Source organism: Polyodon spathula, chromosome 9 (genome assembly GCF_017654505.1).
Source record: "Polyodon spathula isolate WHYD16114869_AA chromosome 9, ASM1765450v1, whole genome shotgun sequence".
NCBI lineage: Eukaryota > Metazoa > Chordata > Actinopteri > Acipenseriformes > Polyodontidae > Polyodon > Polyodon spathula.
The window spans coordinates 34,638,112-34,654,431 of NC_054542.1; the positions used below are offsets into that span (position 1 = coordinate 34,638,112).

General features: G+C 36.0%; 3 protein-coding genes across 3 annotated transcripts in view; 2 read left to right on the forward strand and 1 right to left on the reverse strand.

Annotated features, from left to right (window-relative positions):
• Positions 1-459: 459 nt before the first annotated feature.
• LOC121320708 (otospiralin-like) lies at positions 460-6,421 on the forward strand. The gene is made up of 4 exons (XM_041259283.1): positions 460-635; positions 809-937; positions 3,778-3,804; positions 5,966-6,421. Exons 1-4 carry the CDS (start codon positions 572-574, stop codon positions 6,148-6,150), a joined length of 405 nt encoding a protein of 134 aa, XP_041115217.1. The 5' UTR covers positions 460-571; the 3' UTR covers positions 6,151-6,421.
• Positions 6,422-7,796: 1,375 nt separating this feature from the next.
• Positions 7,797-12,453, forward strand: ecrg4a (ECRG4 augurin precursor a). Its single transcript, XM_041259282.1, has 5 exons — positions 7,797-7,940; positions 9,183-9,284; positions 10,874-10,921; positions 11,211-11,365; positions 12,091-12,453. The coding sequence occupies exons 2-5, from the start codon at positions 9,215-9,217 to the stop codon at positions 12,244-12,246; spliced, it is 429 nt and encodes a 142-aa protein (XP_041115216.1). The 5' UTR covers positions 7,797-7,940; positions 9,183-9,214; the 3' UTR covers positions 12,247-12,453.
• Positions 12,454-13,846: 1,393 nt separating this feature from the next.
• The window catches only part of LOC121320709 (UDP-glucuronic acid decarboxylase 1-like), a 33,191-nt gene continuing 30,717 nt past the window's right edge, over positions 13,847-16,320 (reverse strand). Inside the window, exons 13-15 of the mRNA XM_041259284.1 lie at positions 15,785-15,842; positions 15,009-15,112; positions 13,847-14,694 (exon numbers count right to left, since the gene is read on the reverse strand). Coding sequence (XP_041115218.1) covers positions 14,563-14,694; positions 15,009-15,112; positions 15,785-15,842 — 294 coding nt within the window. The 3' untranslated portion in view covers positions 13,847-14,562. The remainder of the gene's footprint in view (positions 14,695-15,008; positions 15,113-15,784; positions 15,843-16,320) is intronic.

Here is a 16,320-nt window from a genome sequence, read left to right on the forward strand (position 1 = left end):
GTCTTTGAGGTTATAGATGGTCCTTAAGCTCTTTAGCATCGATACTGTACCAATGGATAAAAGGATTGACCTTGTACAGTCTTGCCTGCATGACATTTAGTTCTCGTTGGAGCAGAAATTTAGCTCCTCCTTGACAGCGAATGGCTTTTTCTACCAGAGAGCGCTTGCACTGGAAATAATGTAAGGAGTCACTAAGTCAAGAAGACAAAAGCTTTTGAGCTTTGATGAAAGCCATATTAGATTTATTTTAAGGAATAGACCTAGACTACTTTCATAGACCTGGGAAACCATTACATTTCTCACATTCAAGGTCTAATCAAGTTCCATCCAATCATACTAGGTGAGTTAAAGTCTAGCCTTGTCATCAAAAGGGTACAGTCTTTCTAAGCCAGTCTGTGGTCCATACAAGCTCTGGTTCTGTGCAGTATAGCTTTAGTCTAGACTGTATAAGACTGTCTGGATCTTTTTTTTTTTGCCACATCGGTGCTAGATTTCGAGGCTCAATAAGAAAGAGAGCAGCAAGGTATGACATACAGAGAGATCTTGTGAAAAGCAAACCCCCTCGGTCTTAATGCTGACACTCAGGCCTTTTAACTGGAGTGCCATACCCTATTCAAGGAAGGACGCTGAACCAGGTACAGTAGGACAGTTGTTTTTAAACAAATATGTTTTCATAAAACCTTTAGTGGAATTCTGTACTAAAACTGACTTACCTTTTATTTATTTTTTATATATATATATATATATATATATATATATATATATATATATATATATATATATATATATATATATATGGTCTATGCAGCCAGGCTCTGTGAAGGAACAGAAGATCCATTTCAGCCAGGATTATACCAGAGGCTTTGGGAAGCTATGCATCGTGTTTGTGCTTTTCTCCTGGTCTCCTGTTTCATCCTTGGCCTTTTATCTTTAATAGGTATGTGAACTGTTTTACTTATAGGCTTATTAGGGCTGAAGTAGATACAATCATGGCTGGGGAAAAGACATCAGAGGAATGGGATAAAAATTGCTCAATTACTGTCTGCTCTACCTCTGTCTCCCAGATGTCCTTGAGGGATGGTTCATACAATCATACAGCAGCATATTCTTAAATGAGCTTGTAATTACATTCAAATAGATAAGGGAAATGCAGCTATTAATCAGGATGCCTGTACAGGTCTTTGAAGAAGATTTAGCACTCTTTTTTTTTTTTTTTTTTTCTTCAGCTACTCAGTCACTTTAAAAGCAAGCATATGGAGCCCACAGCAAGCAGTAAGCAAATGAGAATCCCAGATTTTATGTTTTTTTTTGTTTTTTTTTGTTTTTTTATTGCAGGATTTACATCCAGTTTCTTAAAGGCTGGAAGTATCTACCAAATTGCTGACTGTTTGTTTTATTAAAGAAATAGGGTCACATTAAAACCAAGAGAACAGAAAAGAGAACACATACACAACACAGAAAAGTTAATATTACAGATCGAGAAAGAAGGGATGTTGTCAAGTCCTTGATAGTTGTTTATTTTTACAGTGCTCTCACTCGTTCGTTCTTTCATTAATTCATGTTGACAGAAAATTGTACTGTGCTTCACTGTCTGAAGACCTTCCAGTTCACATACATAGAAAATGTCACTTTTTATGTTTAAGAGATAGTTAAGTAGGAAGAACTGTTCTTTTGTCACATTTATGGTTGAATAACTGACCTGAAGTAACATTAGCTACAGTAGCTATCTATGAAACCATGTATTTTGTTACATGAATTACTTAGATGAAGTATATGACATGTTATTAAATTATACAAGCTAAGGGTAGATATACCTGGAACATCCCAGTTCAAACCTAATCTTAACCAATACAATAAAAAAATCAGTTTATCAGTATTCCTAGTATGCGAATTGTTTTTAGAGGATATTCATTTGAAAGGTGCATTTAACAGGAATTGTTAATTTAGCTAAAACGTTATCTTTATTTGTAATTGCTTGTACCAAGAAATTGTCAGGTATGTGTGTTACTGCTCATTTTCATCCTTTGAGCACAAAATAGATTTTGAATTACCTTTTTTATTTATTTTTATTTATTTTAGTTTTTTTTAGTTCTTTCTGGTAACCTGGTGCTACACACAAATGTACATGTAGGTGTTTGTGTGAAATATATAGCCTTCTAATTTCCTGCCCACTCTACTTTTGTTATTTACACTTATAAAAGCAGCCTGCAACTCTACTAGTGATACATAATAAACACCTAATTGCTGCCAGTGGAGCCTGTTTCTGATACTATGTAGAATTTAGTATATTTTGCTGATCATGAATTATAACTGGTGAGCATTTTTTTCAATGGGCTAATCCAGTCAAACTCAAAGGGATTCCACAAGAAGCAACACAGAACTTCCTCTGGCAGGAAAATAATGGTGTGCCAGAGATTATGAAACAGACTGCATGGCATAATGTGCAATAAATGAGAATGTAATAGCCGCCCTCGGGATGGGATGGGCATTAAATACTTCTGTCACACCCATGCCCATGCATTATTCTTAATATCTCTGCTGCAGCAATACAATGTCCATATAAACTGTGTACTCAGACAGGCTGTTTATGAGAAGAGACAGGTCATTTATCAACAACATGCTTTACTGTTTATAATTTAAAAAAAAAAACATTTGGGTAAACATGCATCTATAACAGAACTTAAACCTATGGTTCATCATAAAGCTTGTTGCTGAGATATACATTTATTTTTTGATGACATTGTCATAGGCTTGTACACTGCTGTGCAGAAAGTCTGTGTCTGTACATGTTAGGTAATACAGCTGCTACTTACAATAATCCCATTATTCCAAGTATTGCACATTACCCATTCCTATGCCACTCTTTGAAATATCATACTTTTGTATACTTTGTTAGAAATTTGGTTATAGATGCAGCACTGTGTAATAAACTATTGAGAGAACCACCAGGGCTAACACAGGAAAGCAGTTTCATCGCTTCCTTCAATGCTGGGCTGCTGCTTTCACTGCATTGTGACACTCAGGGATATTGCTAGTTGACCTGTCGTATAAATCTCTTGCCTTCATCTCACTTCAAGATTCATTTTCTTGTCATTCCTTAGTCAGTGCTAGCTGTAGCAGACCCTCTCAACTAAGATGATGTAAATCCTGTCCCACTGGTTTACACTACAATCCTTTGGCTGTTGGGCCCCATGTTCAGTGGCATTGGAAATCAATGCTTGCTGCTCAACACCACCTTCAGCTTGGCCATCAAACACAAACTGTTTACAGTGCAGAGGTGCATAAAGCATTGCAATTCTATACCATCATAAAAAAGCTTATATGCAACTAAACCAATCTCACACTATGATATTAATTCTAGAGTAAAAAACAATATGACAACCTCAGCATTTCACATTTACTGAAGCTTTGTAAAAAGCTTCATCTTATCACAGGACATCAGTGTGATTAAAAAATCATTGTAGTACAGTTAAGGAAACCTGTAGTATCAAAAGCATTCATTGTAGGACAGAGAACCGTGTAATAGCAACCCATGGAGTACAAATACCTGGAGATCTCATCAACACATCTTCATTCCTTAAGCATCTAATTGTTAGATAAACTGCAAACGCTTTTTCTGTACTACTCTATGATAAAATAAAAGGCAAAACTAACACATCCACAGTGTGTAGGATGCATCAAATTGTTGAATGGTAGAGTGTAATAAGGGGTAGAGATGAAATTAAATGACAGCGTGATTTCTGATTCCTATCATTTTTTTTTTCTATTAATTTTTAGGAGCAGACACCGGTGGAGATGACAAAGGTGAGAATTGTATATCTGTATATACATTTATAATTTGGGAGGTGTGGTAAATGGCATGTGTTTAATTATCTAATTAACTGGCATGCATTGTTAGATTATTATTTTTTATTTTATTTGGCATACTGCTGGTTTGAAAAATGAAATTTGTGTAACACAATTTTGTTGTTCAGTTAATTAATAACAAAATGTCCTTTCATGTTTGTCAAAGGCATTTTTCTGTAGCTTTGTACTTGAAAATTGGCAAGAAAACTTTATCTGAATGGTGGGAAAATGGGATAACTTTGAGCTGAGGATTAAAGCTGTCCTAGGTAATTAGAACAAGGTCATTTTCACACTCAGTGCTCCTGAAAAGATCTGTACAGGAGCAACAACACATCATTTTTCTATGAAGGGCATACTGTCAACAAAAAAATACTAAAAAAATGTATTTTTTTAAGTCAGCTCGGTCCTTGGTTTTACATCTCATCCAAAGGACAGAGTACAGGGTCACACAGTGAGTTAGTGACTGAGCTGGGATTGAACCTGGATCCTCCTGGTAATATGCCCCTTTCTTTAATCACTGGACCACTGAGCCTTGAACAGAGGCCTGGAACAGAGTGGCATAAGGTTTTGTCACATATAACTGAAACAACAAGCCCTAATATCTGAACACCACATCCAAAGTGAACTGACACACTGCAAGCTGACACACGTTATTTATTTATTTAATTTTTTTTTTAGAACTGATCTTAGCTGAAGCATGTTACTTTTGTCTGTGCAGGACGGTGGTCAGTGGGTGCTCACATGGATTTCATTTCTGGTATCTTGTGAACTGAGTGACTCGTAGCTTTTCAGACCAACCCCAGGGGGAATATAGCCAAAGCTCACTCTTCCAAAGAGCTGAGTAGCACCTGACTGCATGCTGTTATCTTTTACAGAATGCCTTGTATCTGCTGAACTATTGTTGTTTTAGAAATTAAAGGTGGGAAAGGTAAATTAGATACAGTAGATCTGGCAAAATGCTGTGACTGTTTCCATATGGTTAAAAGTCTTTGGTGGTTTTCTTTTCTTTAACAATCTCTCTTTTTTAGTCCAGAAAACATAAATAGATGCTTGCTGTTTAATGACTGGTGTAGGTCTTGAGGTTTGAAGTTGCTGTCACTCCTATGCTAAGGAAATGTGGCAAAAAAACATATTTTTTCATATTGGTAACAGCAAATGAAATATATACTGTCCTTAGAGTGGAAGTGCAATCGATTTCTGCTGCATTTGAGCTGTACGTTTTGAGTGCAGGCAATGCAATATAAGTGGTGAAATCTTTGCATTCCAGGTTTAAAAACGTCTTATTCTCTTAAGACGTTTCATTAGGTGATGAAAAACTCTTCTTCCTTTATTTAGTGCATCTTTATGTCGTGTTGGTCTTTTACCTCAAGGTTAAAACTTTAGCTCAAACTTTAGTAATTTTGCGTGGAGCAAAATTAGTAGATAGATACAGTGGAGCCTATTCAGATTGAAGTGGTGATTTATCTCTCGTGTCGTTTTCCCATTAGTGTAACAGTGCTGGTTCCTTGCATGCGTTTCAAATCTTGTGTGCTTTGGTACTGCTTGTTCCATTCTGCATGGTATAGTTTTCTGGTGTTCAGATTTCCTTGGCTGACTTGTTTCAGATTGTACTGCACACCACAGCTTTTATCAGCGAATTCCTTCTTGTATCCCACCCACTGAAATTCCTTTTCAAGATCCCATAGATGCTGGTTTGGATCAGCCTCTGACTAGAAGAACTGTAGCAATTACCATTCATTTGACAGTCTTGTGTAATGTTTAAAAGTTTAGGAATTGGTGAGGGGGGCCCCTTGTAAAAGTAAACCATGCTAAGTAAGTATTGTTGCCATTTTCCCATGTTTTTCTCTTGGTAATACTATGCATTTACAGTAGTTTACCATGATTTGCCATGTTTTTTAATACGCTTCACCATATATCTCTTGGCTTTACCATGCTTTGACTATACTTTATTACATTATGCTTTTACTGTAGTAAACTTATTAGGGGAAGCAGTAAAGAAACTGGAAAAGTAGAGCTGAAAACAATCCAGGGCTAAAGAGGTTGAATATGATTTAAACAGTGATGCTGTATTAAATGATGCATAAAACTACTGCTGTAAAAATTGCCTCCCCTGTCCTAGGAGATAGCCGGGAGAAGCGCAGCATGCCGAACTGGAGTGGCTCTGCCTCGGATTTCTTTGCCTGGGTGGAACAGCTCCGCTCCCATGCCGGATATGTGAAGATGGATGAACTGGCCAGAACCTTCTGGGCTCATTTCCCCTCTGCCTCCAGACTGGGCTATGAGGTCCCAGAGCCCGAGGAGTGAACAGAGAGACAGCAACAGACAGATGTGAAAACACAACGTCATCAGCTGGACAAGTCAACATCTGAGCCTGCAGCTCCCTACTGTATATGCACTCTTTAAGATGAAAGATTGCTACAAGTTTCACCTCCTATTGTTTTTATTCAAATTGCAGGGCATGTAGTAAAGTAAAAGAAATGAAATGTACGCTATTGCTGTGTTAAAAGTGTGTTCATGGAAGTTTAGTGTAGACCACTCACAGAGCTTGCCAATATGCAATAAACTTTACAACACAATGAAGGTTGCTTAGTTTGTCTGATTATCTGTCGTATCTTCAAATCAGCAAGTCTTTTAAGAAAAAAAACAACAACGGTACAATAAAAAACAGTATGTGCTAATCAGCAAGGGACGTGTTGCTAAAGCATACCCAGAGCATCTGACAAATACAGTACTGCTGCATAATAGTACTGAGGGAAAAGTTGCACACCACAGGGCAAATCATTGTGTTTTTGTTTATTTTCATTTTGCACTGACAAATTCACTGTGAAGGAGCGTGTAGATAAGATCTTCTTCTAAACCACTTTCTGAGTGGGAACACTTAAGGTCTATTGTGTACCTCAACCACCCAATTACTCTTAAAGACCTGGAGGCAATCACAAGGGCTGAAGAGGCAAAATTCGCACCAGACACCCTCAACTATTGTCACGAGTAAGGAGCTGCCATCATCTAGAGTGAAATGACAAGAAAGGTACTATAATGCAGTTGGGAAGTAAACCTACAAAATGAATGTCTCTTGTTGCTCGAAAACATAATTATAGTAATTACAGATGGTAATTACAGATTATAGTAAGCACAGATAATACGTCCTGAAGAAAATAGCTGTTATTGACTCCGAAACTAACCTACACAAACTGAAAATCTGCTTTATATGCTATATGCACAAGCGAGATAATGGGGGTCTGTTGTTGAAACAGGTCGTTTAAGAGAATGATTGTGGATCAATAAAAAATAAAGCCTTATCTGGCAATACCACTTAAAATAATAATACCAAAATAATGAACGAACAGCTAAAGCCATTAGTAGTAAAAGTGAAATCTATCATAAACTCCAGTACCAATCAGAATATTGCTACTGCCTAACTAGTTTTGTTGCTATTTCAAACACCCAACAGTAACTATTGTATTAAATAGGCAAGATTTTCCTTTTGTCTCAATGATCACATCAATGTGCATACCTAGTTACAAAATCATATTTTTCCATATTATTATAAGAACATATGTTGGAACAATAACAACTATGACTGTGGGTGCACAGCCTTTGTTAAGTGGGATCTTACTACTGTACATCTGCATGGTATTTGTTTTAAATTAGAAGTGCCTATTAGTGTAGTGGTCATGAATATAATGTATGGTAATATGTATATACACATGATTACTGTAAATTCCTGTTGCCCTGGATAAGGGCACTCAAAAACCTTGATTATTAAACCTTCAAATCAAGCAGAGTGTTGAATTTCTATTTCTTCAGAGTGGGCACTAAACCAAACAGTTTGCAAGATCACAAATGCAGCTGTTCACTTGAAAGTTTCTCATCGTCTCTCTTCCTGTGAGTTTCCATAGCACAGACTGGGATTCCTTTTATTTTCATAAAGGTTCCTTTTCAATGATTTCATATTCAGTTGCGTTGGCTCAGCAGTAGGATGCAGGCAACATGCACTTAGGTCATTCCTAAATCTCTTTTCATTGAAGAGAGCTGGGAGAGAGATCAACACTTCTTCAGTCAGACCAACTGAAAGAGGAAATCTGCACCTTAAGGTAAAGCCAGTGTATTTGTTAATTTCAGGAATGAGAGGGGAAAATAAGTATTTTCTAGTTTTAAAATATGCATTCAGAAGAAATACATTCCCTGTGCAAAGAGTGACAGGTTTTCACAGTTTGCACGCTGTGGTTGTATCCTGATAGAGAACAGACCCTGGCTCTTCTATTAGAGGAATGTCACACTGAAGTGCAGAAGACTGGGGTGCTCCTGTCCAGACATTAACCCCAGGAAGTCTTAATAGCAACAGTAAGAAATTGGCTTTTTGAGAAACTTTTGTTTGCCCCAACCTAACTCAAAACATGCTTTTGCTAAATAATATGGGACTGCACAATTATTTAATGTATGTATTTAATTTAAATTTTAAATTTTTTTTTTTTTTTTTTTTTTTTTTTAACAGAAGTGTTTTGCAATTAGGATGCTCTGTAATTACACAGTAGGTAATTTTTAGAAGATGATTGAAAATACCTTTCAGAACATGTTTAATATTCCTGGAACCTTACTGAAACCAATACAAAATATCAGAAACTGATTCGAAACTAGATAGTCTCATACTCCTGCAAAGGTTGTGCAGCAGTGATGCAGGATGCAGGAAAACACACTGGAGGTGTGAAAAACAAAAAGCTGCACATGTGAAACAAACAAGATATGAAAGAAAAATACCCCAACTTCAATTGTTTCCAGTTGTATTACATTTTGAGTATATATTCCACAATATACTGAAATACAATATGTTCATATCCACAAATAAGTGCTTGATTTCAAAAGAGAAAATAAACATGTTGATGTGATACTTGAGAGAGAGAGAGAGAGATAGATAGATAGATATTATATATCATGCAGTTTTCTGTATTTTATATTGGTTTCCCTTTTACTGTTCACGTTTCTAAAATACATTTAAAATGTGTATCTTCAATAGTATTTTTAAAACAAACATTTGATCCATATATCATCTCCTGTGCATACAAAGTCATATCTTTAACTTATTTTGATGTCTGTGTTTTACTTTATCGTCCAGCAAATAGCTCTTTCCTGTGTGCCACACAGTTCATGCCAATGCAAATGAAATGAGCAATGCGCCCGTCTTCATTAATGCAAAGAAACAAGCCTCCATATTCTGCTGAATGAAAGAACATTTCTGTGGGCGCTTGCTGGTTTACAGCATTCCAGCAGCACCTGGTTTCCTGCAGCACTGTTTGCCTGCTCTTATTTAAAGCTTGTTTTGCCCCTTTGGTTTTAAGGCTACAGAGAGGGGTCCTGTAGCAGCAGGAACATGGCTTTTCCACGCCTCAGGCTGCCGCTTGTGATTCTATCTGTGGTTCTGGTCATCTACACATTCCCAGGTAATAATATGCATGCTTTAGTTATCTTACGATTCTCTTGCATTGAAGTACAGTATATCTGTAGAAAATACAGGATCAGCAACAACACAGTATTTTAAAATAACTACCAGCCCATCTAGGTTTAATGTAAAGAACATTAGTATTAACAAGGGGTTAGACACTTGGATTAAAATGCTTGAAAGAATCAACATGTTTTTCTCAGGTCGATGGCTTTAATATGTGTCACAAAGCTGATTGACAACCCCTCTGCTAACTCTGCCAATTCTCATCTCAGCATTGCTAGCTTGCACAGAATCTGACTGTTTACCACGAGATTTTAAGCAGACAGCAGAAACTTCAAGCGACTCTCCAGAATTATCAAAATGTCCCGTTACAGACGTGAACCAAAGAATATTACCACAATAATAATTCCAGTAACTAATATTAGTTCACAATGAAAACTGCTACAGTTAAATAATTGTGCATTTTGGAAGCAATGTTTTTGCAATATAATGAAAGAAAATACACTACTTCACTGCAGCAAAGAAAAAAAAAATTGATATCATTCCTTCTGTCCTTAGGCTTTAGAATAAATGTTTGTAGTCTCTGAAATTGTATTTTTTGACTGTAAGGTTCAGCTTACTTTATCAGGATCTAATTTCTAACGAGATGAGCAATATGGGGCAAGAACTTTTTTTTTTTTTTTTTTTTTTTTTAATCATTAGTTGCATTTAAATAAATTAAAAATAAGAACAGAGCAGGGCTTCTAAGTAAAGGATATTCAAGATTTACTGAAATCCATTTATAGAAAAAATAAAAATGTTTACTTAAAAAAACATATGTACAGTACAGATGAAAAATTTATTTGTTTGATTTCTATTTTTATAATCTTTACCGTCTACTAACTAGAGTACAGGTAGCACTGAACTGGAAAGAAAGTAGTATTTGAAAATGTCACAGCGCTTCAGAATATTTCACAGGCAGTGTTAGTCCACAGTACTCTGAATATCGCTCTGATGATCACCTGCTGGTGCAAGGCAGTACAACAGGGAGTTCAAGGTGCTCCACATTGTGGAGAAACAGTCTGATTCAGGTCAAACTCACTGAGGAAGTGAGAACACAGAATGATACAAAAAAGACACCTTTAAAAAAAAAAAAAAAAAAAAAAACACACGCAAAACGTACAAATGTTGACTGCATCAGATCAGATGGCTGTAAGATGTAGGGATATACTGTATCTTTAACTGTATTCCAGGACCTTTGTATTACAAATGTTTGGCTGAAAAGCTAAATGTTGTGGGTGAAACACTTTTAAAAATAATAAATGCATTGCTATACCCAGTACAACATTTGAAATCAATGACACAGTAGGTGCAATAGGGTGTTTCTCTGAGGCTCTGTAGTTTTAGACAGATTTCACAATGTAAATGTAAATGTAAATTAAGTTAATTTGCACACTTACTGTTTGGTCTTAAGTTAAGTTCTGGATTTCCCCCCATAATGGAATGCAGGACACTTAGTAAATCAGGCTTGTTTCCTACTCTCTGGACTTCAACAGGCTTCTATAAAATGTAATCTTTGGTAACATTCTTACTCTTGTTCTTCTGCAGGTGGCTCAAATGGAAATAAGCTATGGAAAATGATTAACAAAAGAGAAGGTAAAGAAAGTACAAATTGTGTGCATTGCATACCTCTAGGAACCACTGATTTATAAAGCATTGGTATAGCATATTTATGGTACATTGTTAATGAAACTCCTCTATACTGTGTTTGGCTTATTTAACAACAGTCTAAAAAAGTGTAATCCAAAGTAAACGACTCTTTAAATAACCCGCTAGTAAAAGCTTTGTGAATAGGACCCATCACTTCAATGTACACTTCTCAAAGCTTACTCTACACTCGTAATCAATGCAAACCCTGCTAGTTTTGTCACAAAATGTCTTCCAGTGGCTGAAGCCAAACTTGCTGTTACAGTGGAGCCAGACAAAGCTAAAGAGTTTCTTAACGCTCTGAAACGACCAAAGAGGCAACTGTGGGATCGCACTCAGCCAGATGTTCAGCAATGGATTCAGCAGTTCATGTACATGGGGTTTGATGAACTGGCGAGTATCAGCATCAACCAAATAATTTCAAGGACTGCAGGGGCACTTCTGCAATGTCATTATGTGGACACCTGATTAAGTAAAGACAGACTAAAGACTAAGTAGAAAGACAGCTAATCACTTTAAAATGCAAATAACAAATATTTACATGTGTCTTTATTTTTTCTGGATACACTATACAGTGTTTTTTTTTTTTTTTTTTTTTCAAACCTAAAATAACTAGCAAATATATCCACATCAATACACACTTAACAACTCTGATAATATTGGTATTTCCTTCATTTGAAAATGTGCTTTAATAACTTGAATACAAAAAAAAAAGACAAAAAAAAAACAAAGTTACTTATGAAAACCAACTGCAATTGTATATTTATGAAACCCACTGGCATGGAGTCCCAATCATAAGCAACCACCAAGGCAGCGCACTCACTGGTCACTTGAATCTGGCGAGGACTTTTGTACCGTGGCACTAAAATATTGTTTTGAAACACCATTACAATCATAAATCAAGTAAAGGCAGCAGCAGGGTTGAATTAAATTAATGGTATTTTGTAACACATTTTATTTCTGTGAAATCAATCTCCTTCCCATTTTAAAGGAATTCTCACCAAATTGGGGAAAGGGGGCAAGTGTTAAGCACATCATTTTATGTGTGGAGCCAACCAGTGAATGAATGACTGGGAGGGAAGCAAGTTCTGTTATTTCTTTTAATGTTCTTTCTGCAGAGGTTTGAAACTGACTTATCCTACTGGATGGATCGAGGACGCAACCCCCATGACTACTATGGGCACCAGCACCATTATGATGAGAATGCACCAATTGGACCTCGCGATCCCTATTCTTATAGGCATGGAGCAAGCGTTAACTATGATGACTATTAAAAACATGTAACTTCCACTTCAGGGAAAAGTCATCCTTTTATTTGTTTTATTTCTGCAATTCTGTGGACTGTTGTGGGCAATGTAAAAGCATGGGGGTTTACGTAATTACAAGAAACTTACTGACATATTGCAAGTTATATACTTTGTAAGACTATACAATTTACAATAAAGGCATACCATAGTGACCTTGCTATGACTTGTACATACTGCACATGCACATATATTATATATATATATATATATGATTATATATATATATATATTATATATATATATATTATATAATATAATATAATGTACTTTTATTAACTAATACAATTAATCAGTTCCACTGTTTCTTTATACATCTTTGAATATACAGTAACCAAGTAATTGTTACAGTTATCAGGTTTTTTAAGTGTTCATCCAGCATCAAAAGATAGATAACATGCAACTGACCTCCATCCCCAATTAGATAACATAAACGTGCTCTTCAAAGTTCAGCACTCTAATGACTAAGTCCACCGCACACAGCCCAACTCAAACCGTCCCGACTCATCACATCTCAATTGGCCGTACAGAGTCTAGATGAATCGTGGCACTGCGTGCCCTTAAAACCAAGGTTATGCAGTCGGGATGTCTTCAGATTTGAAGATTGAACATGTTGAATCTTTTTCAGACCCAGTTTCGTTCAGATGTGATCAGTCTGTCTGTGTGTGGCAGTTGCCAACCAAGACTGACTGAGACGGATAAGTGTGACAACCAATGTAACTTGTCATACAAGATGGCGCAATATTGACAGCTTTAGTTCTACAGGTAAAAATACATTATTCTTGAATTGCCGAGTGTTCCAAATTCAAAAATATCAGATATGTGCACATTTTAATAGTTTGTTAGGTGTTTACTAATCAAGGCTAAATTATCGATTTACCTTTTTATTATCAATCTTCTGGCAGCCTATATTTTCTTACTGCGCTAAAACAGAAGTAACCAGTGCTTCGATCTCCAATAGGTCACGAATCACAAGCTCCAAGATCCAAACAAGTCAAACACTGCGTGAAACGCTTGCATGGTGTAAATGGTCCATAGCTCAATCTTTTGGTTGAGTCTCTGGCATCTAATCAGCATACAATGCCATGGATAATGTGAGGGTTGCTATATGGGGCTAAGTTAATACAAATATGTGTACAGGGCAGTATTAATTCAATTTGTATACATAGTAAATCACCAGGATTTAGTTGTGGAGCTTACCAGTGTGCGACACCTAGTCGGGAAAAACTCAATTGTGACGTCAAACCAAAACTGATCACAACTGATCATGGGATCTGTGCAAACTCGGATGACAGGAGTCGGGAAGGCTCGAGTCAGGCTCGATTTATTAAGATTTATGTTACATCGAACACAACTGGCATTTTTATTTATTTATTTATTTATTTATTTTTAAAAGGAAATAGAAATTGCTAATGTTACACGATAAATAACAAAATACATCTGTGGCATTCAATTAACCATGGGGTTGATGGCACTAGATCAGCTGCAAATGCATTTTTGTGTAAAGCCCTCGTTACATCTGGCTTTTGGTATTTCTGAATGGACATTTCAAAACGTTGAAATAAAGCAATTCCTTTAACAATATTTTATTAAAATAGCATATTCAAATCACTGGTAGCCAGTAATACAGTAATGTTTGTTGTTGTAGCCCCCCCCCCCCCCCCCCCCCCCCCCGTGCGCACACAGTGTAACACAATAAGAATTCAGAACCATCTTACCGATCCATGGTTGCAAAGGAAAGTCAGTATATTTTACATTTCAAACTTACCTATAAAAATATGCGATTTAAAATATATTCAAAAGATGATGGATGAGCCAATGGTAACTATACAAACAATGGCAGTGCACCAAACACGACAACACTGTTTGCTCATTTAAAGCCTCTTTATGCATAGGGAAGTCACTTACTTACTTCACATTATACATTTTAAATAAATTATTTTTCACACTTCACCTGGAATTTAAGAAACTTATTTATTTTAAACAGTCTCACATCAAATGAACTGCAGAATATAAAACTTCAATTTTTCTACTCTAATTTTAAATAAAAAGACAAAGTAAAAAGTACAAGGCAAGATTTGCAGTTTTTTTTTTTTTTTTTTTTTTTTTTTTTTTTAGGCACATTCATCTTTGTAAAGCAAGCTTGATTTGAGGAGGTTTGAAAAATTCCAGTTTGCTCTTCACCAAAAAAAAAAAAAAAAAAAAAAAAAAGGTTTCAGTTTTTACCATTCCTTGGTAATTGTCAATCAATAAGGCAAACAGGTTCCCTTCTGAAAAATGTGCTCACTAGTTGTGTCTTGGTCTGCCTTTCTTTATTCTTGCTTGTTTGGGCTTGGGGATATATTGGTTGTTTGCCTGGTATTCAAGTTCTTTTCTGAAGTAGTGAATAGTTTTATTGATGCCTTCTTCCAATGGTACCTGTAAAGTATTCACAATACATTAAATCAGTACCAGCATGAAATACAGGGCAATGCTTACAGTATGGAAGGCCTTGCTACTTCAGGACAATGAAACTTCTAGCATCCGGGAACACAAGACGCATTTTATAAACAGCAAGAGCAGGATGTGTTGAGGATTTTGCACGGACAGTATCAATTAGCAACAAAAATGCAAAACAAAAATAATTAATTTGGATCTGAGCAACACGCCTCTCCAATATACACAGGAAAAGGACCATTTGTATCAGTACAGACGTCAAAAAACAGCTGCGTAGGCATTTGTACAGAGCTTACCACAGGCTCCCATCCTAACATCATTTTGGCCTTTGTGATGTCAGGTTTTCTCCTTTGTGGATCGTCCTGTGCCTCTGGAAGAAATTGTATCTGACTTCTGCTGCCTGATGAGGATGATGAAATAAAATTACAAACTTTGCCTTTTCTAAAATTGGGTTTAATATCTCACACAAAGCCACAGCTCTGGCCAAAAGTGTTGCATCGCCCTATGGAATTAACCAATTTTGATTCATAAAGTTACTTTAACATATTGAATTACATAACGCTTTGTAGTCTTCCATATACGTAACGAAAAATGTGACTTTTCAAAATCCAACATGAAGTACTGCTATGGCTTCCAGTAGTCTTTTGCGAGATCATTTTGTAGTTTTTGTTTGATTACATGATGTTAAATACAATACCAAAATTATGTTTACAGTTTTTTTTTTTTTTTTTTTTTTTTTTTAATTATGTCTCAATCCTAAAACTGTCGATGATGCAAAACTTTTGGCCATAGCTGCAATCTGACAAACCCTGCAACTCTGGTAGAGGAGCACATGGTGCATACTTTTCTGACGGAACTGCTAAAGACATTGTAAACGGGTATGTGCCAGCACGTTTGCAGTATTGCAGAGTTTCTGGTAAAACACATCAAACAAATCATCTGTCTTGTGTACATAAATACATAAAGTTCTAGAAGAAAAAAAGCTGCCCTGTCAGCACAAAGAAACGCTAATCCTCTATCCCCTCGTCCTGGGTGTGTAGTGTAGCCTTAAACATTTTTATTTTATACTAACCGACAAGGTCCTTGATTAATCTGGCAAATTCTAATATTGTATGCTCTTCTGGGTTCCCCTGTGAAAAAAAAAAATGATATTGTTTTAGAAAATACTTTATTCTGAATCTGTTGCAGGCAACTCAAAGTCTACAATTTAATAAGAGACAGAACTCAAGAACACTAATCTACAACCACCTGAGCCGACACTACTTACCCTTCATAGCAATGTTTCCTCATGCATGTTAAAGGTTATTAGTTGATGCTAAGGACATTGTACAATCAATATCCTATTTCCTGTGTTTCCTAAATACCATTCACTATCAGTGATTTAATAATACCTTAAACATTTCTTGACCTGAAATTCTCAGAAATGTTGGGAATCAAGGTCGTGGAGCAAATCATATTCAGACAGAGTTATTCCCTTGACTATTTTAGACCTGAAATGTTCTCAGGAATTTTTGGAATTTTGGTATATTTCTGGAAAAGGTTTTAACAAATGATATTACATTTTGAAAAAAAAAAAAACTTAATAAAATGAATACATGTATATATCAT